The sequence below is a fragment of the Neoarius graeffei genome, chromosome 25 (assembly GCF_027579695.1).
Source record: "Neoarius graeffei isolate fNeoGra1 chromosome 25, fNeoGra1.pri, whole genome shotgun sequence".
Taxonomy (NCBI): Eukaryota; Metazoa; Chordata; class Actinopteri; order Siluriformes; family Ariidae; genus Neoarius; species Neoarius graeffei.
Genome location: NC_083593.1, coordinates 1,159,830 through 1,181,673, shown reverse-complemented (window position 1 = coordinate 1,181,673; position 21,844 = coordinate 1,159,830). Strand labels below are relative to the sequence as shown.

The following is a 21,844-nucleotide window of genomic DNA, read 5'->3' as shown; positions in this document are numbered from 1 at the left end:
GTCCCTGAACAGAACACAACTTCTCACAGGAAGAATGAAAACACAGCACCAACCAACAAATTAGCATCAAACTGCTCAGTGCATCATTAATACTTCCTTATTTGTTATTTCCTGTCGGTGCCAGTCGGTACTGTACTAAAAACTACTGAACTGGACCGTTTTCTGATGGTGAAAGAAACCCGTTAAACCCGACGCTAGCAGGGCTGTGATGGGGAGTTCGTGGTCTCTGCTTAGCATTTACTCCTCAGGGAATCCTGCCTGTTTTTCTTTACTCATCTCCCTCATGAGCCAGCCGGGTTCCCCTCCTCCACCCCATCCCCCTTTCACCTGGACATGTTACCATGCCAACCAGCTCCAGGCTCTCTCTCTCTCTCTCTCTCTCTCTCTGCTCTTGTCAGTGGAGGACGAGAATAGAACAAACATGCAGGACTGATTTTCAGAGGCTCTCAGCTGCTGCTGCTTGTGTTTATATCATAAAGAAAATACACCTGAGATGAAGTTTCCATTCATTCACCAACACCCAAAAGCAGAATATCGTAGGTTGTGGCTTTTCATTTTAATTACATGAACGAGGCTGTTAATGTAGGGCTCTAATTGACCTGTCACTTAACAGGTTTTTGACCCTTGACCTCAAACCATCACACCTAGTGATCATCTCAGCCATCACGCGCTGACGATGTCACCAAACTCCATCTGTGGATTTACAGTCAGTCCATGAGGCAGTTTGGAAAAGGAAAACACATCGGATATGGCTGTGGCACAAATCAGGATTTCGGTGACTTTCTAACTTGACCCAATCTGCCCAAAGATGCCGAAAGACTTGTGAGATAAGTGTGAATTCCTCACACAGTGAGAGTCACATGGTGATCCAGTTGTTAAATCGCGACAAACACGTAAGTCTAATCTGTTCTGTTTGTAATCAGATATCAGCTGCATACATGTCAATCTTTGGTCAATCAAACCTGTATAACCAACCTGCAAAATCCGTATTTCCCTTATAAAATCCTTATAAGATGCAAATTAAAATAATTCACCTAAAATTTGAATTATAATTAACAATGATATATCCCAGTTACTTTTTATTCAATATTAATAACAATAAACCTTCAGAATGAATACAAAGCTCCAATGTTTGACAAAAACGCAAAGTGTCACTCTAATGTTCTGAATTGTCCTCCATGACAGCTTTTTTAGCGCTCTGCACCAATACCTCACGAGGCTGCATGTCACAGCAAGTGTCTGTGTTGATCTTGCCGGACTGCCCATTCAGAATCTTTTCAGTCGCTAGTGAAAGTCGCTCAGGTGGAAATACGCTTTTCAAACAAAATGTTACTTCCCGGTTGGCGGGATTCTCGCAATGTGGTGTGCGCATGATCAGAAGTGGAGCAAAGTCTCGCTACCACAAGATAACGCGCGATTTCATAAGACTCTTTACTGGCTGTCTGTGGTGTACAGTACGTTTGTAAATGTTATGCGCTCTTTTATCATCGTGGGAATTGATTATAACTCTAAATAAATATTGAAGTTTTTTTTAAAGAATCCGTATAACTTTATTTGTATGCCCGTATACTATGTTTATTGAATCAAATCCGTATAAAATACGGACATTCCGTATAGGTTGACATGTATGCAGCTGTCAAAATCTCCGCCGTCATGTCATGATCAAAACACTGAAGAGCACTGGGACACAAGGACGTTTACTCTCTTACACTGTAACACGTTTATACTCATGTGTAAATGACACGTCAAATATAAAAATTCACGTAGATCATTTTTCATAATTGACGTAAACAATCATGTTGATAAGTCATTGAAGCACAAGTGTAGTTCTGTTACAATCCCCAAAACTCTGTCAAATTATATTCAAGTTACGCAGGCGCTCTGCATGATGGGAATGTAGGCCACGCTGCTGCGGCTCACTGGGCCGTTTTAGGAGACAAGATTGGTGTGTACAGGAGCTCTAGGTCTGCTTGCTCTATTCATCCACTTTACTGCACAATTACGCTTTTTCATGGAGGAGAAGGTGGAGCGTGATGGCCAACCATTGGATGAAGACAATCTTTATACAATTCTGGACATCCAGAACTTCTCATCTCATCTCATCTCGTCTCATCTCTAGCCGCTTTATCCTGTTCTACAGGGTCGCAGGCAAGCTGGAGCCTATCCCAGCTGACTACGGGTGAAAGGCGGGGTTCACCCTGGACAAGTCGCCAGGTCATCACAGGGCTGACACATAGACACAGACAACCATTCACACTCACATTCACACCTACGCTCAATTTAGAGTCACCAGTTAACCTAACCTGCATGTCTTTGGACTGTGGGGGAAACCGGAGCACCCGGAGGAAACCCACGCGGACACGGGGAGAACATGCAAACTCCGCACAGAAAGGCCCTCGCCGGCCACGGGGCTCAAACCCGGACCTTCTTGCTGTGAGGCGACAGCGCTAACCACTACACCACCGTGCCACCATCCAGAACTTCATATAATAAAAAAAAGCGTGTAGTGATGTCTCGGGACTGCTGGATTATTCAGCTACGCTCATAGTACTCTTCCGCTCTAAAGCAGCTTTGAATAAATATGTCTTCCAAATGAATAAATCCAATCTGTCATACAGGAGCAATGTGCAAAGAAACAAGCAGGTCCACACATCTGTTGCTCCATTATGGAAATGTTTTAGGTGGTGTTTACATTAGACCATATCAGCGGATCATCAGATTAACGTTTTTAAAATGATTCGCATGCACACAGCAACGCCAATACACGATTCGCGTGCACACAGCAACGCCAATACACGGATACGCTAATCACATGACTAATTAGACGGCACGTCACATGATCCCAGTGCATATCGGGCATGCGCAAGTCACTCACCACTTGCAAGTGGAAGGATGGCAAGCGAACACCTTCTCCAGCAGATAAACACACCTGGTTGTGATGTTCATGTTCTCACTGAGTTTAAGCGCCTGAAGGAGGTAAATAAGTTGAAATGTGTAAATAAACCTCAGTGCGGCTCAGCGCTTCCTCCTGCGCTCCAAATCACTCCGCCCTGAACAGCGAGTGCCCTCTGGAGGGTGCGCACTCCGGCCCTGCGCAGCTCACAGAGCGCGCGAGTGAAGCGCACGAGCAGTGATTCGGGACTGAGCCGCTGTGTGTCGTGTCCTGTAGTCCGCGCCGTTTTTCAGCAGTCGCGTCACATGACCAACGTGGCATGACCAACGCCAGCAAATCAGGAAGGTGGATGTCACAGTGACGTTGTCCAATGACGACGTCAGCTAGAGCTCAGCACTGCATTTCCTCGTTCCTCAATGTTTACGCAGCACCGGATCAGATATGAACTGGGTTGAATACGTGGGACCTGGCGGATTCAAACTGTTCCGCCTGTGGAGTCGTTTCCCGGCGTTTTAATGTGCACGGACAGTGCATCCGCGACAAAAACGAGACGGATACGGTCTAATGTAAACACCACCTTAGTGTCTTGAGTCCTTAATTGGTCCTAACTAACAGCAATAAACAACGATTGCTTGTCGATGTGTCTGTGTCTTAGACGAGTGAGTTTAAAGCAGGAGAGAAGAACATTCACCAGATTTAAAAGGTACTTCACTGAAGAATCACCATTAGCAGTGTAATTTAGTCCAGTGTTTAGTATAATGTGATGGGAAGTAAGTGATTTAGAGGGCCGGACTAATGCTGTAAGATAATTGAGTCCAATCTGTTTGTGAGCATAAAAGTGTTACAGCTCAAATATTTTAGAAAGAAAGTGAAGTACATAGAATTACAGTAAAACAGTAGTAATAAACAACCAAGACTCCAGACCTGCCAGTATAACACATTATTATTATTAATAATGCAGTCTTCTTAAAATATTTCCTGTTCAGGAACACACCAATCCTTTTCAGGAACCACTGCGTGCAAATTGGTGGGAAAAAAGTGTAAAAATGATGACAAACATGAAGGCCTTTTACCATCCAAAGGCATTTCCTTTCATGGCTGTACATGCACAAAGAAAAAGAACAGTTATGGGCAAGATACATGATAAGACACATTTTGTTTTGGTGAACACACAAGCGGCCATGTTTTAAACGCCTGGTGATCATGTGCAGCAGTGCGATTTCACCAAATGGCCACTAGATGGCGCATCACAGGTATTTCATTCATTCACTCCTCTTCTAGAAAGATTGAGTCTTAATCCTGGAGCTCAGGAAGTGAGGTCAGAACAAACCCTGTATGAGACACCAGATCATCACAGAGCACCACACACACACACACACACACAGTCACTACCAAGGAGCAGTTTGCGTCTCCATTTTTCACCTTAGTGATGAGACTCTGGAGGAAAAGTAAATAAACACCGGTGCCACCTGCAAATCTCCACAGACACAGTCCTGAGCTCAGGGTCGAACCTGAATTCAAATTGTTTGTTTTTAAATAAACAATTTTTAAAAATCAGTAAAAACTTCTAGCACTGTCATGGCTATAAAATCTACAAAATTATATTGAAGTACAGTATATCATTTCACAATTTATTACTAAAAGCCGTGTGTGTGTGTGTGTGTGTGTGCAATAGTGATCTAATCATCACGAGTTCATGCTAAGTGACGCTGCCTGGTGCCTTTATTCTGACACAGCTAAAGATTATGAGAAAGAGTCCTGAATTTTCCCAAATAATCAGACACTAATATGATGGATTGGGATTTATAAATGTTTTATTCCTTTCTAAAGTGACCAAAGCCGTATTGAGTATTCATAACAGGTGAGCTGATTCAGTCACTCGCTAACACATGAGTTCATTCCTGCTGAAGGAACAGAGGGGTATTATTTTATTTTAAAGGATACAGAAGAACAAAATCAGACTACACATCAGATCATACAGGAGTTTATCACAATTTAAACACAATGTGTGACATTTATTTGCTGAACTGCTTGCTAGTTTCTCAGCTCAAACAGAAAATGGTGTGCTAGTTCGATAGCTGACTAATCATCGCTAGTTAATGCTAAGCAATGCTGCCTAGTGTTTTATTCTCACATAATAGTCCAGATTTTGGTAAAGATTTGTGAACTAATCCCAAATAATCTGACTCAAATACAAAAAAAACCTGACTCTGGATCAGGTTTTAAAAATGTTGATCCCTTTCAAATAAGGAATAAACGAGCCGTAGCTATAAAGCACTCATAATGCTGCTTTAGCCAACGTCGCCCTGTGCAGCCCTGAGTACAAACGCAATGTGCATTTTCAAATCAATTCGATTTGAAAAAAATTACAATCTGTTGATTTTCTATAAGGGCATCCTGTTCCTCCCTCCGGGAACGAGTGAGTCCCGATATAAACATAGAGCTGAGCCGAGCGGGTCAGGACGCTGAGGGAGACTCGGGTTACAGTGACACCGACACCAAGCATCAAAACAACAGCCGTGAACCTCGGGGACCTGCAGCAACACGGCACGAGGACACACACATGGTACAGTATTCCACTGTGTCATCATCGATCACACACTGGTTGGATGAAGAGGAGGTGTGTGCGTGTGTGTGTGAGAGAGAGATCCATTTTACCCTTTTATAAAACTTTAAGAAGTATTTAGAAAAATGTCAAATAATAGAATTGCATGAGATTGTGTTACAAAATTGTGTCATAAATGCTTTAACAGCCAAGGTTTATACTGGAGAATGTAAAACATGGAGCATTTTCAAACAAACAATCTCATCACTTAATACATTTATTCTGCAGAAAAATCATTTAATATTGAACTGGAGAGAGAGAGAGAGAGAGAGAGAGAATTGGACAAAAGTAGGAAGAGACAGACCAAAAAAGGGGAAGGAAAAAACAGACTAACAGAGGTGGATAAAGAGAGAGCTCAAGATAGACAGGAATGGAGGAGAAAGAAAGATGTACGAAGGAAGAGAAAGAGAGGTGACAATGAGCATGATGGAGAGGAAGACAGATGGCAAAAACCAGAGAGAGACATGAGAGGTGAGACAGAAAGAAAGACATTGAGATAAGGGGAGAGAGAGAGAGAGAGAGAGAGCTCTGCTTTCTCAGAGCTCGCTTTTCTACATCACTGCCTCCGCTTCAGTTCAAGACTTAATGGAGGGAAGATAAGTCTTTGGCTACTGAGCACACACACACACACACACACACACACACACACTGCTGGAAGGCTGCAGTAAGGCAGAAGCTCTACAGTACCAGGCTACAACGGCTGTCTTTCTCCTCGACACCACAGTGACCTTGTTTAACCTCGAATAGTGAAAGTACCACTGCAGAATCTCTCTCACACACACACACACACACACACACACACACACACACACACACACACACACACACAGTATAAAGGACACTGAAACAAACACAATAATCGCCTGAATGTTTTTTTCTCTAAAGAGAATGCACTAATTTCCATGAATGAGTGTTGATTTGAAATCTGTTTGATTTTGATGATAAATAAAAGCAGAAGGAAATAAAATGGAAATAAATCCAATAAACATTTGATAGAAATTCTAAAAATAAGTAATTTAAACAAATGATAATCGTGGATGACTTTAATAATCTACTTTTATTTCTGATTATAGTGTCTTTCACAATGGGCTCTACGCAGCTCAAGGTGTTTAACGCAGGACTGAGAGGAAAAGGAAAGATTATAAAATATGAACGAGATGAAGAGATGGGATCCAAACCATTTAAAGTGAATGTGTTCAAGCAAAAGCAGTGAATATTTCAGCAGCTCAGTGTGACTTACTCTTGACGTTGAGGTACATGGACTTGCTGACGTCGGCTCCCACGTCGTTGCTGACCTTACAGAGATAGTAACCTGCGTCTTCTTCCAGCACGTGCTTTATGAGAAGAGAACCGTTGCTCAGCAGTTGGACCCTGTAGCCCGAGTTTAGTGCAATCGGGTGAAACTGAGGAACACCAGCACCTGCAAGAACATTCAGAACCTACATCAGAGAACGTCATTTCGCCTCTCTGCTTCAGTTAGTAAAGATCTACACTGATGCTCTAATCAGAAAAGAACCTCACTGCCGCTTTAATCAGAGAGGAACCTCACTGCTGCTTTAATCGGAGAGGAACTTTACTGCTGCTTTAATCGGAGAGGAACCTCACTGCTGCTTCCTCACTGCGGCAGTGAGGTTCCTCTCTGATTAAAGTGGCAGTGAGGTTCCTCTCCGATTAAAGCAGCAGTGAGGTTCCTCTCCAATTAAAGTGATAGTGAGGTTCCTCTCCGATTAAAGGAGGAACCTCAAAGCGGCAGTGAGGTTCCTCTCCACTTAAAGCAGCAGTGAGGTTCCTCTCCGATTAAAGCGGCAGTGAGGTTCCTCTCCGATTAAATCGGAGAGGAACCTCACTGCCGCTTTAATCGGAGAGGAACCTCACTGCTGCTTTAAGTGGAGAGGAACCTCACTGCCGCTTTAATCGAAGAGGAACCTCACTGCCGCTTTAATCGGAGAGGAACCTCACTGCTGCTTTAATTGGAGAGGAACCTCATTGCCGCTTTAATCAGAAAGGAACCTCACTGCCGCTTTAATCGGGGAAGATTCTCATTGCTGATTTGTTTAGATAAATAAACTTATACCTTTTGAGTATTTCCACTCAATAGTTGGACGAGGTTCTCCATCAGCAGAACAGTTGAGGATCACAGCTTTCCCATAGATCCCATCCTGGTCTTTGGGCTGGACGGTGAATCTTGGTGGAACTACACAAGAGCACAGCAACACATGCCAGATCATCAGAACACCTTTTCCATTGTTTTCCAACATGGACAGTTGGAGCCTGAGGAATAAATCAGTGTTGAGGTGAGTACGCTGTGTCCTCACCCCTGACGATGAGCTGGCTCTGGTATTTGACGACAGCGGCGTCATTTCGGGCGATACACGTGTACGTGCCATTGTGAACCCGCTGCAGGTTGGAGATGCGCAGTGAGCTGGTGAAGTCGATGTTGTCGATGGTGACGCCCAGGCTGGCGTTAATGGGCTTTCCGTCCTTCTCCCAGTTGATGGAGATGGGCAGGTCACCTGAACGCACCACGCAGGGAACGAAGACCCTGTGACCAATGGAGTAACGTGGGAACTCGAAGGGCTGGATGAAGGGAGGGACTGAGGAGGAGGAAGGTGAGGAGGAGGAAGGTGAGGAGGAGGAGGGTGAGGAGAAGGAGAAAAACAGAGGACATAAAGCTTGTGCTGCACTCAGTTATTCCCTGCAGCTGTGTAATGAAAATGTATACAAAAAACAATAACACTCTACGGCTGTGACTCCTAAAGGGAAGTACTGTACATACTGTCAGTGCCTACATGATACACAGTAATGTACAACAATTATTCGATATTTAATTATATCATTACTGTAAATGTTGTCATAGCGTTTAAAATATAAAAATTACAAAATTAGGTGTTACAAAAATACAGTAATTATTACACATAATACATATTAATAAATACAGTGTCTTGCAAAAGTATTCATCCCCCTTGGTGTTTGTCCTGTTTTGTCGCATTACAAGCTGGAATTAAAATGGGTTTTTGGAGGGTTAGCACCATCTGATTTACACAACATGCCGACCACTTTAAAGGTGAAAATTGTTGTTTTATTGTGACACAAACAATAATTAAGATGAACAAACAGAAATCTGGAGTGTGCATAAGTATTCACCCCCCAAAGGCAATGCTTTGTAGAGCCACCTTTTGCTACAATTACAGCTGCAAGTCTCTTGGGGTATGTCTTTATTAGCTTAGCACATCTAGCCACTGGGATTTTTTCCCATTCCTCAAGGCAAAACTGCTCCAACTCCTTCAAGTTAGCTGGGTTGTGTTGGTGAACAGCAATCTTCAAGTTATGCCACAGATTCTCAATTGGATTGAGGTCTGGGCTTTGATGAGACCATTCCAAGACATTTAAATGTTTCACTTTAAACCACTCCAGTGTAGTTTTAGCAGTATGTTTAGGATCATTGTCCTGCTGGAACATGAACCTTCGTCCCAGTCTCAAACCTCTGGCCGACTCAAACGGGTTGTCCTCCAGAATTGCCCTGTATTTAGTGCCATCCATCTTTCCTTCAGTCCTGACCAGCTTTCCTGTCCCTGCAGATGAAAAACATCCCCACAGCATGATGCTGCCACCACCATGCTTCACTGTAGGAATGGTGTTCTCGGGGTGTTGGGTTTGCACCACACATAGCATTTCCCATGATGGCCAAAAAGATCAATTTTAGTTTCATTTGACCAGAGAATCTTCTTCCATGTGTTTGGGGAGTCTGCCACATGCTGTTGGGCAAACTCCAAACGTGATTTTTTAAGCAATGACTTTTTTCTGGCCATGCTTCCATAAAGCCCCGCCCACTCTGTGGAGTGTATGGCTTAAAGTGGTCCTATAGACAGATACTTCCATCTCCACTGTGGATCTTTGCAGCTCCTTCAGCGTTATTGTTGCTGTCTTTGTTGCATCTCTGATTAATGCCCTCCTTGCCCAGTCTGTGAGTTTTGCTGGGCGGCCTTCTTTTGTCAGGTTTGTAGTGGTACCATATTTTTTCCATTTTGCTATGATGGATTTATTGGAGCTCTGTGGGATATTCAAAGTTTGGGATATTTTTTATAACCCAACCCTGAGCTATACTAATCCACAACTTTGTCACTGACCTGTTTGGAGGCTCCTTGGTTTTCATGTTGTTTGCTTAGTATTGCTTAGTGAGGACAGTTGAAAGTCACACCTGGAGGACGCTCTGGACTCTTACAGTCATGCTTTTATGGCTGAGGACTACAGTTGACTTGCTAACTTTAGGACTGCAGTTGTCATGAACAGTTTTGCACTCAAGTTTCCATCAATGAAGAGTTTATAACATCAACGAAACTGACTTCATGTTAAAACTGTTAATATTATAGTCATGGGGCGGCACGGTAGTGTAGTGGTTAGCACTGTCGCCTCACGGCAAGAAGGTCCTGGGTTCGAGCCCCATGGCCGGCGAGGGCCTTTCTGTGTGGAGTTTGCATGTTCTCCCCGTGTCCGCGTGGGTTTCCTCCGGGTGCTCCGGTTTCCCCCACAGTCCAAAGACATGCAGGTTAGGTTAACTGGTGACTCTAAATTGACCGTAGGTGTGAATGTGAGTGTGAATGGTTGTCTGTGTCTATGTGTCAGCCCTGTGATGACCTGGCGACTTGTCCAGGGTGAACCCTGCCTTTCGCCCGTAGTCAGCTGGGATAGGATCCAGCTCGCCTGCGACCCTGTAGAACAGGATAAAGCGGCTAGAGATAATGAGATGAGATTATAGTCAGGCTGTCTGTTGTTGCCCAAATGAGGATGGGTTCCCTTTTGAGTCTGGTTCCTCTCGAGGTTTCTTCCTCATGTCGTCTGAGGGAGTTTTTCCTTGCCACTGTCGCCACAGGCTTCATCATTGGGGATAGATTAGGGATAAAATTAGCTCATGTTTTAAGTCGTTCAAATTCAGTAAAGCTGCTTTGCGACAATGTTTATTGTTAAAAGCGCGATACAAATAAACTTGACTTGACTAGTAGTGTTGCAGAGTCAGGGTCCTTCCAGAACAGGGTGATTTATACAGACATCATGTGACACTGACTGCACACAGGTGGATCTTAATCAACTAATTATGTGACTTATGAAGTGAATTGGTTGGAGCAGCTCTTATTTAGGGGTTTCATACGAAAGGGGGTGAATACTTATGCACACTCCAGATTTCTGTTTTTTCATCTTAATTATTGTTTGTGTCACAATAAAAAAAACAATTTTCACCTTTAAAGTGGTCGGCATGTTGTGTAAATCACATGGTGCTAACCCTCCAAAAACCCATTTTAATTCCAGCTTGTAATGCAACAAAACAGGACAAACACCAAGGGGGTGAATACTTTTGCAAGGCACTGTATAAACATGTGGCAACAACAGTAACAATATTATTATTGTTCTTATTCAACAGTATTTCTTCTTAGATTAGATTAGATTAGATTAGATTAGATTAGATAAAACTTTATTGATACGGACATCAAGTAAAAACATCTTAAAACATGATGTAATTATTTTTAGAATTATTTATCTATCTTTTCATTAATATTGATTGTTTAAAGGTTTAAGAACTACCGTTCAAACACAAAATCAATGAATTTTACTCAATCAATAAAAACTAATTAAATTGGTTATTAAAAACAATAATAACCACAAAGTTGAAAAAGTACCTTATATAAATCAAAATGAAGACAATAATAGAGAGGGTCTTGTATTTGTTTGTTTGTTTGTTTGTTTGTTTGTTTGCTTGCTTGTTTAAGTGCTACTGTAGGTATGAGAACTGTTCTCTGGAAGAGTTCAGTGCTACAGAAACGATACACTGAGGAAACGTCTAAAGCCTGAGCCTCACAAATTACTGAAACATGAGACAATGAGACAATATTTTCATTTTTAAAAATTCTCTTTGTTTAGTTGGTAGTTTCCTCCGTACTGATCTCCATCACAAGCCCTTTACCTTTCACAGTGACGTGGACGCTCTGATTCTTAAAGACCTGCGGCTGGACGAGGACGTGGCAGGCGTACTCGCCCTCGTCCAGCTCCTTCTGCACGTTAAGCAGCTTCAGAGTGCCATTGTTCTCGAACGCTCGCTGTCTGTCATTGAACGGCAGCAGGTTGGAGTTCTTGTACCACTTGATGGAGTAGTATGGGTATCCAATGACGTGGCAGTGGATGTATGTGTCCCAGCCGGCGATGGCAGTGAGGTTCTTCATGGGGCGTATGTCAGCAGGACCTGGAAAGATGTCAGAAAAAAACAGAAAGAGACTTGTTTAAAATGATTTGTGGAATTTGGGTGAATTGCAAAATGAAAGCTGAGCCAGTTTTCAAAGAGAAAAAAATATTTTGGTTAAAGTTATAATGATGCATCTTTTCATATCAATAATAACATCTGCGATAAGACTATAATCCCTGTTCTGACTTTAATTAGAGCAGCTATAAACACCTTTACAAGCCTCTCTTCTTTTCTCTCTCAGTATTAATAATTCAAAAATGAAGCTTGTGTCATTAGTGAGAAACCATCCTGGAGCAGAAACGCACCGACACTGGAGACTCCTTTCAGAAACATTTATCAATAATCTGCTCTTACAGAAAATGAAAACACACCTTTCGACCAATCAGACTTGAACATCACTGTAGCATAAATACATTACAATTCATTAATATCTGTGTGTGTGTGTGTGTGTGTGTGTGTGTGTGTGTGTGTGTGTGTGTGTGTGTGTGTGTGTGAGAAAGCAAGAGAGAGAGAGAGAGAGAGAGAGAGAGGACAAAGTCTACATAATTAACATGGATGCCTTTATTTTCCCAAATGAAGTCTTTAAGGCATTAAATTAAGGCCAGAAGAGAAACACTGGGGCTAAAAATAAGTGCACAAAATGGGGGGGGGGGAGTCACAGAAATGAACAGTGAGTGTGAGTGAATTGTTCGAGACGTGATGCGTCACAGACCTGCAGGGAAATATTTTAAAGCCTATAGTCTGATGTTATGATAGAAACCAGTTCACTAATAGAAACATTAATAAAAGGAAATTAGGGAAGAAACATTGAACTGAAAGAAAGTCTTGTGTGACCTGTGTGTGTGTGTGTGTGTGTTTTCGGAGGAGCTGATCTGACAAGCACCTCTTACGTTTATTCGAGCCTGGTAGGAGACCGTGCCCGCCGAGTTGTTGCATGTGCACCGGTAGACGCCGCTGTCGCGGACCTGCGTGTGTGAGATGTTCAGGTAGCTGATGACGTTCCCCTCAGCAGTGATGCTGTGGCCCATGCGGTGGCGGCTGTCCTTCACCACCACATCGTCATCCAGCGTCCACGTCACCACTGGCTGCGGCGTCCCTTTGACGTGACACATCAAGGAGACGAACTCGTTGGGGCTCACCACTTTCTCACTGAAGGCAGACAGGATCTTGGGGGTGCCGTCTGTCAAGAAATGGGTAAATATGCCGGATAGTTCTCTGAAAAAAAAGCTTTACAGAATTTATACAACTTATCCCAGCTCGTGCTTGGTGTCCAACGTTTGCTTCATTGGTTTGGATCTGTCCACCGGCTCTGAAGACTAACATAGCTCAAAAAGAGAAGTCTATCACCCAAACTTTTAAATAATATGTCCATCCAACCGCATCCTGTCCTCCAGTGACGTCTTGCAGATTTGCTGATGTGGTTTAGTCCACTGTTCAACTCATAGCTGAGTGCTGGAACATTATGGAGGCGGCCATCTTGGACAACTGGAATCACTTTTTTCTTTATGAAATTTGGTGTCACTCCGCCCTTTAGATCCCGCCTCTCCAACACAGGGAGTGGAATTATATTTGGAAAATGACTTGACATATTGTTACATAACATTACCATTTGAAGTAAGCGTATGAAGATCTGTTAACGCAACGGATGGCCAACGTAACATTAGACGCCCATTACTCATTGGCTACATCAGACTCATAGCTAAACTAAAGAAACAAATGTTGGACATTATTTAATCAAAACACCAAAAAAAAAGGTCTACAATGTTTACTGACCTTCTAAAATGACCTGTACAAAGTCCTGAGCTGAGATCTTGCCCTTCCTGGCAAAGCACTGGTAAGCTCCTCCATCGCTCTTGGCCATGCCATCCATCACCAGGTTCTCTTTGTTGATCCCGTTCATGTGGACGCCGCCGCCAGCATTGATCTTGTCGCCGTTGCGGTACCAGGAAAGCTCGTACTCGTCTGACCCGGTGACGCTGCAGGTCAGAGAAACCTGGCTCCCCACACTGCCTTTCACTTTCCTGGGGCTGACCACCACCCGCAGGGGCTCTGAACAGAACCATCACACTGAGCATCAACAATTAGCATTTGAGCATGGAGTCGAGTTGATAAAGCAAATTAAAATAATTAATCTCTCACAAACATTACAATTTGATGGGTTTGATTTCTTGATCTTGAAATGCGAAATGACTGGAGCATGACATGCAAAATAACATGATGTGCTGGATCAAGTGCTATTTATAAGCCACCAAATTATAAGGGTAGAAGACGTACAGTATATTGTGAAACAAAGACAAATTTGCAGTGATTTTATGGGGCATGAAGGAAAGTGCTTGGTTTTAAAGGCAGTGGGTGAGATCCGGCTGAAAACCCTGCTTCAGACTCAAGAAAAATCTGCCAACCTCAGATGCATGAAATAATTTCCAGAATGGAGAACTGAGAAAAAGGACTTCAGCTGGTGCATAACTGGTGCATAACCTGACTCTGAAAACTCATAACCTTCCCCGAGTAAATATTGCTGTAACTTTTTGCGATTTCCATGAAACATCTTATGTTCTGTGGTTAGCAACAGATCTCCTGCTGACCCAGACAAGCTATTTACATTTCACACCAATAAAATCGAGTTCACCTTCAATTAGTGTTACAGGACTTGTTCATAGAAATAGAGTCCTAAAAACAAAAAAACATTTCTACACTGATGCGGATTCATTAATCCATGAAAAGGAGAATATACCTTTGACCAGAAGGCGCCCGATGACCTCGGCGTTTCCGTAGCTGTTCCACACCTCGCACACGTAGCTGCCAGAGTCGCTGGGCTGTGCTCTTTCAATCAGCAGACCCGTCACGCTCTGCCTGAAGCGTGTGTCCGGCTCCAGCGGCCTATTGTCCTTCAGCCAGCGGTATTTCGGCGTCGGATGCCCTGAAGCTTTGCACGGGAGCTCCACCCTGTGCGAGGCCATGACCTCTCGCTTCTCGAAGCCATCAAGGATCGCAGGAGCTGAGTTTGTGGGGTCTTGGAAGATGAAGAGGAAGGCATGAAGGTTCAGAATAGAGACGGTGGAGATTAAAGGAACTGTTTGAGGAGGATTTAACTTATATCTTTGACCCCCTATCCCAAATGTATTCAGTCAACAGAATCAGTTTTGGGTTCTGCACTTCATTCTTTGCTCAAAAAAAAAAAAAGTTTTATGGAATGAAATTCTCACTGTATTGTATCAACATGGTCAGTGATGCTGGTTCGGTCGTCCAAGATGGCTGCTTCCAGAATGGTGATAATTGGTTCACCTTTACATGATGCAGATGAATAGATGAAAGGTTTTTTTTTAGTTATTTAACCTTTATTTTACCAGGCAAGACATTAAGAACAATATCTTGGTGAAAGTGACAGCCTGGCAAGCACCAGAAGACATTTGCAGGGTGGAGGGAAGGGAGGAAAGAAAGGAAAAAAACAAATAAACCACAAGACAGAAAAAAATAAAGAAGAACGGCTAATTAGCAGCAGCAGATTTGGAATAACAACAGGAGGTATTGGATTTAGGGGCCATGACGCTGATGTACAGGGATGACGGCGCTCAGATATTAGCTGCAATAACTGACTTCAACAGGGAGGTGAGTCTCCAAGAACAGTTTTCTAAATAAGTGAAGAACCAATGCATGAAAGGAGAGTCATTTGAGCAGAGAATACAGAAGGCAGTGGTGTGTTCTGAAGGGGCATTCACAACCAATCAAAGATCAGAACAACACTGTGTCAGGCTTCTGAAGCTTTGCTTTCCAAGCCAAACTATAAATTGTAACCCATCATCAAACGAGGGAAGTATAGTCATTTGAACGATCATGTGTTTGGAAGCAGATGTAAAAGAAGAACGATTTCGATATAGAAAACCAGGTTTTGCCTTGACCGTTGACTGGACTTGGTGAGAGAAGGACCATGCTCTCTTGAGACAGATTCCTTGGTATTTCTAAACCATGACCTCCTCTAGGATGGTTCCATCTCTAGTGGTAATATCCAAGCTGGACGGGGACTCGATGCCCTTCACACCAAAACACATAACTTTAATCTTGGCAGCGTTTAATGATAAATTGAGGTTAGTTTAAAAGAAAAAAAAACTGCTGTATTTCAAGACAACTATCCTAAAGTGATTTGATCACTGCATCAGGAGCTGGACCAGTGGCACACAAGATTATGTCATCAGATAAATCACATAGGAGTTATTAACAACACAAGGAATATCATTAATAAATATGATGAAGAGTGTGGGATCAAGTACTGAGCCCTGAGGAATGCCTAAAGGGGCTGACAGAGATTAGGGTCTGCATCCTAATACACTCTGTTAGAAAGGGAGTTAGAGAACCAAGCCAATGAGTGACCAGAGACTCCAGTACTATCTAGTCTGTTTATGATCTTTACACAAAAGATTTTCAATAACAGAGACATTCATTACTTCTTAGTTACAGATGCCTTGTAGATACAGTGCACATGAAAAAAAGCTTTGATTTCTGTTCTACGTTTAGTGATTCGAGCCCCTGAGCAAGACCCAGGCAGTAGGTGATGATTCACGGTGCTCCTCTCACCTGGCACGAAGAGCCGGGCACTGTTGCTCTGCCTCGTCTCGGAGGTGTAGCGATGCCTTGTCATGCAGCGGTAGTTGAACAACTCATCTTCCTTCTGAACATCCAGAATGTACAAGGCTCCTGTGGATGTTATGAGAAATCGAGGTCCTGAAACACACACACGCACACACACATCATCATTAGTGCTCATCTGTGGTTTTGATGTGGTCCACGGCGTACACAACGTATGTGCTAATATCATGCTAATTCCTGCGATCGGCAGAACGGTGAGGTCATAATAACATGGCATACAGCGGTCATGCTCTTCAGCTGGTCTCAAGAGTGAACGTCCAAGTCAGGAATGATTGAGAAGGTAATTTGGACAAGATAGTCTCAAGATTAATTCTCAAGACTGGAGTTGCAATCGGAGCGTTTTTTAATATCCAGGCTGCATCTACAAACTGCAATAAAGAAATTGATATTTTTGTCATGCAAGTTTCTGTTTTCCATGGAAAGAGTTTGAGTTTTTTACAAAGAAAAGGCAATGTTCAAAATCTTAAATAGTCCAGAATTCTGGCATGTTCTTGAGGGAAGTTGGAGGAAATCTGGAGAACCTGGAAGAAACCCACACAGATATGGGGCAAAGACATGAAACTCCACACTTGAACTCAGGACCGAGCCGGATCTGTTTACTGCTGAAATCACGTCTATGGTTTTATTCAGAGTCAAATGTTTTCTATCTCTAAGTCACTGGAGATGTAGCTGTGGTTTGCTGTTGCTGTTACCGTGAGAGATAAGACTTATGTTATTGTTGTTTCTATGTTTACCACAATTTTTTTCACCCGTGGAAGCAGTGGAGATTTGTTGCCTGTCGTGTCTAAATCCCTAAACATGGTGAAACCTGAGATCATCACCTGGTCAAGCCGAATACTGCGATACCATCAGAAGCTGCTTTCACAATGTATAGATTTTTTTCTCCATTATACCAGAGATTAAAGTGACAAAAAGAAACGTTCCTGATCCTCCCTCTAATATTTCAGGGTTGTTTTTTCACCACATCCCACAAGGCACCACAAATTTTTTTGTTCCTGGTGTTTCTGAATGAGGGGCTTCATTAAAACAGGCAGTTTGTCATGTGTGAATAAAAGGGAAGGAAAAGTATGCCACGGAGCGGACAAGTGAACATCAGACACTCCAGAGATGCTGCATCCTTCACAGATACCAGAGGGTGATGGAACGAGGTGAAAAAAGGTGATAAAACAATTCAAGCCATTAAATACAGACTGTGTTGGTGATTCATGAGGTTTATATTAATGCACTGGTTCTAACACATCGTCATTTCTACAGTAATATCTCATTTAAAACTACAAAAAAACCTTTATAATGGTTGACATGGTGAAAATTTCTACAAAGATACTTTTATTTTGTATTTCTGGAAGGAGCCTCCAGTGTCAGTGCTTTGGAATAGTCAGAGGTGAAGCTGTCATTACATTTTCTGACATCTTCAGGACAGAGGAGTTTGCACAAGCTGAGTTTATTTAATTGCAGACAGACAGACAGACAGACAGACAGACTGTTTATAGTTGCTTTAATGTAAAATGAGAGCAGGACAAACTTGTTCCACGGGTATTCCAGAACATTAAATGTAATCATAAATGGATAAAAATATGACATGTTGTCCTTTAATAAATAAAAATGTTGGCAGTCTGTTCTGGTACAAGACAAAACACTTCAAGCTGTGAAAGACAAGAAAACAATCAACTTCATGTTGGTAAAAGTTGACTGTGCTCCATCACACCACCTCGTCAGTGATTATTTTCCTATAAAAGCACACTCCATGTGTTCTGTATCTGAACTGTTGGTTATATTACGATAAACCTTCCAACAGTCCTGCAAATTTAAACATATTAATTCAACATTACTGTATCAGGACAAGCTCAGTTTTTTGCTGACAGTAAAACAGTCCGTAACCTCGTCACAAAGCGAGAGGACATGTCGGTATTCATTTAGCACGCTGTTAATCGCAAGCTTTTACAGCATCTCGTCTGTGAGAGAGCGTGAAATGAAAAGTGTGCTGCGGGATCTGACTGAGGAGGCCATGGAGGATCCACCTGCCCCAGTTTTACTAATCTGATCTCAGGAAGCGCTGAAGTGCTCCGAGCATATCGGATCGGCAGGTTATTGCTCGATTGTGTGCAGTTCTCCCGGAAAATTCTACCGAGCAACACCCCACGTCTCCTCTCCTGTCCTCTCGTAAATAATTGAACACTCCCACCCTGCACTCCTCCTCCCTGACCTCCTGAGAGCTTTGCTTCAAAACCCTAGTCACAGCTTTTCTTCTGTCACCCTGCAAACACCCCACTCCCTCTGTGGGCAGCGTGAAAATATAAACCAGCATCTCAATATCACTTCCTACAGGGGACATGTGATCGTTATTAGGTATGGAACGATTCAGTCAATTCATGATTCAATTTGATTCACGATATTTTTGAAAAATATAAATAAATAAATAAAAATGTATTATCAAAAAAGCCCCATTTATTTTCTTATTTTTATCAACTTAAATATTCCTTCTGTTAAATTTAAAAAAGTTTCCTCATATCTATAAAAGTTGAAGTAAAATATAATAACCTGTTAACTAAAATAGTGATTTTATTAAAAATGCAAAAAGTTAATAACACACAGGTCTTTTCTTCATAAATCTTTATGAACATTAGAGAAGACTGTATTCAGAATTAAACACAAATCAGCTCCCTCCTTTTCTCCCCTTTTCTTTCGCTTCGGTAAAGTTACACGTCTTCCTGCAATTTTACGTTATTTTACACCCTCTGCTGTCTGAACAACACAACTACAGCTTGGAAAAACTATCCATCCATCCATTATCTGTAGCCGCTTTATCCTGTGCAGGGTCGCAGGCAAGCTGGATCCTATCCCAGCTGACTACGGGCGAAAGGCGGGGTTCACCCTGGACAAGTCGCCAGGTCATCACAGGGCTGACACATAGACACAGACAACCATTCACACCTACGCTCAATTTAGAGTCACCAGTTAACCTAACCTGCATGTCTTTGGACTGTGGGGGAAACCGGAGCACCCGGAGGAAACCCACGCGGACACGGGGAGAACATGCAAACTCCGCACAGAAAGGCCCTCGCCGGCCACGGGGCTCGAACCCAGGACCTTCTTGCTGTGAGGCGACAGCGTTAACCACTACACCACCGTGCCGCCCAAAGTAAAAACTAATTCATTTTTATTTCATTGACTCAAATCATTATAAATTTGTATCACGATTTATCATCACACAGTATAACGTTCCACGGCTAATCATTAGCAAGTTCTTCCTGCTAAATGTTCAGAACTCTTGCAAGAACAAAAGCTAATTTAAAGCTGCTTCATCAACTTTAATATTTATGACAGATTGATGAGCATTAACACTTCAAATGTAAGATATTTGAAGAGCTCACTGGGTTTCATTACAGTTGAGCTCAGCACTAATTGAATTTAGCGATAATTTTACAGCTTTACTGCTGGAGCCGAGCATTTTTTAATCATACACCATCTTCCTAATGTTTAATACCATTTCAATTATATCTATAGACAGAGTAATGGTTATATAAACATCTTTAACTTTTAAGAATCCTTTAATGCTGAGCTAAGTTGAAATTTAGCACTGTGAATTTTAGCAAATATAACGGGTCGTTTGCTAGTTAGCGTGCTAGCAGGGTGATTTTTGATGCATTACAAACCTGGAACGGATTAAACCTACTGTCTGTGTTTATTTTTAGAGTTTTTTTGGCAATTTTTTGTCCATTCTCTCTCTCTCTCTCTCTCTCTCTCGAGAGAGAGAGAGAGAGAGTACACTGAAGTGTGTTCAGTAACGACAATTGAGTGCGCTTCACTACACCGCTGCCAGAACTGACCACCTACAGACTCATGAGGAAAGTTGTCAATAAAAATATCAGAAGTAGGCGGAGCTTAAGGCTACACTATTGTGTCTCTCTGGTGTCTTTGTGTGTGTTTCTGGTCCACACGAGTATTCAACAGCAGGCAAAAATATCAGCTCATGACACACACTGTGTTTCACAATATCTAGATTTGCTAAAAATCTGCAAGAAAGCAAAACAAGTTACGAGTTAGATTTAGTTTCTAATTATTTTTAAAAAAAGTTATAAAAAGATCACGACACCTGTAATATCTCAGTAAAGTGTACGATCATGTCATTGATCACGATATCGATATGATGGTCGTATTGTCCAGCCCGAATGCCAGCGTTCAGGTGCAACATCACTTCAAATTCACAAGAAGAAAGGAATAAAAATGGAACACTGAAACAGTTCATCCACTTGCAGTCTGCTTTTTTATTTATAGGAACAGAAGATCAGGACGCTGGCGTGACCTTGGCCTTAACGCTGACCCCGAGCCATCTGTGGCGATGGAGTATGAATATTTCATGACTGCTCTGACCCTCGAGCTTCGTTTTCTCTCTGCGTATACGTTCACACCTGATGCTCACGCTCTGGATGCAGCATCACCATTACAGCCTCCGAAAGCTTTAACAAGAACATCTCAAGCTCTTCATATGTGAGGTTTAAAAATAGGAGAACTTCTACAGTGGTGTGAACTTGTTTCCCCCACCACCACCACCACCACTTTCTCTGAATTAGTTTGAGGTATCTTTGGAGTAATGTATATGATTATTACAGATACAGAAACATTCTGAATCATTGCAAACTGCAGCTTTAAGTGATCCACGCAGATGTCTGTCAGCGAGCCGAGCCATTGAAAAGAAAAACGTGTCGGTCTTTTGTAGAGCTCTCCATGGAAGCAGCAGCAGCAGCGTAAATACCAGCTGCAGTACTACAGTGGTGTGGAACGCCAGCTCCTCCATCTCAAGCTCATTAGAGCAGGTCTCATCTGCCCACACACACTCCACACACACACACACACACACACACACACACACACACACAAAATCACATTTTCTCTCCACGCACTGGAACAGAGGCTGAAATTAGCTCTCTCTCTCTCTCTCTCTCTCTCACACACACACACACCTTTTCTCGTTCTCCTTTATATTCTCTCTCCACTCATCTGTAATCACACAGCGCCCACACCCCCGAGCTCACTTACCGTAAGCAGTAGGAACGTTTGGTGCCTCTCCTGAGAGATTACAGTAGCATTAAATATAGATTCCTCAGTCGTGAATCTGCTTTCTGCCCCCTCATCCCTCAGCTTTGCTTCAGTGGGACGCTAATATAGATACACACTCACACACACACACACACACACACACACACACACACACCACACACACACACATGCACGCACTGTATATCAAACTCGTATAAATGTGTGAGGAGGTCAGGAAGATTTGCAGCACATAAATACACAAAAACAGCTGGATATCTAACATGGCGTATAATAGGAGACATGATGATGCTCCATATGCAGAGGTGGGCAATAACACGGTGTGTTCCCTCCGTTACATGGAAATAACTTTTTCCAATGAACTGTACTGATATGAGGAGTTTTAAAGGTGCAGTGTGTAGGATTTAGTTGGATC

General features: G+C 42.5%; 1 protein-coding gene across 4 annotated transcripts in view; it reads right to left on the bottom strand.

Moving 5' to 3' along the window:
* dscama (Down syndrome cell adhesion molecule a) overlaps nt 1-21,844 on the bottom strand; it is a 71,976-nt gene that overhangs the window by 29,329 nt on the left and 20,803 nt on the right. For all 4 annotated transcript variants that reach the window (XM_060909362.1, XM_060909360.1, XM_060909361.1 and 1 more), the window contains exons 2-9: nt 16,303-16,449; nt 14,465-14,743; nt 13,504-13,779; nt 12,614-12,910; nt 11,455-11,730; nt 7,814-8,092; nt 7,573-7,692; nt 6,739-6,918 (exon numbers count right to left, since the gene is read on the bottom strand). In XM_060909362.1, the coding sequence (XP_060765345.1) occupies nt 6,739-6,918; nt 7,573-7,692; nt 7,814-8,092; nt 11,455-11,730; nt 12,614-12,910; nt 13,504-13,779; nt 14,465-14,743; nt 16,303-16,449 (1,854 nt within the window). The remainder of the gene's footprint in view (nt 1-6,738; nt 6,919-7,572; nt 7,693-7,813; nt 8,093-11,454; nt 11,731-12,613; nt 12,911-13,503; nt 13,780-14,464; nt 14,744-16,302; nt 16,450-21,844) is intronic.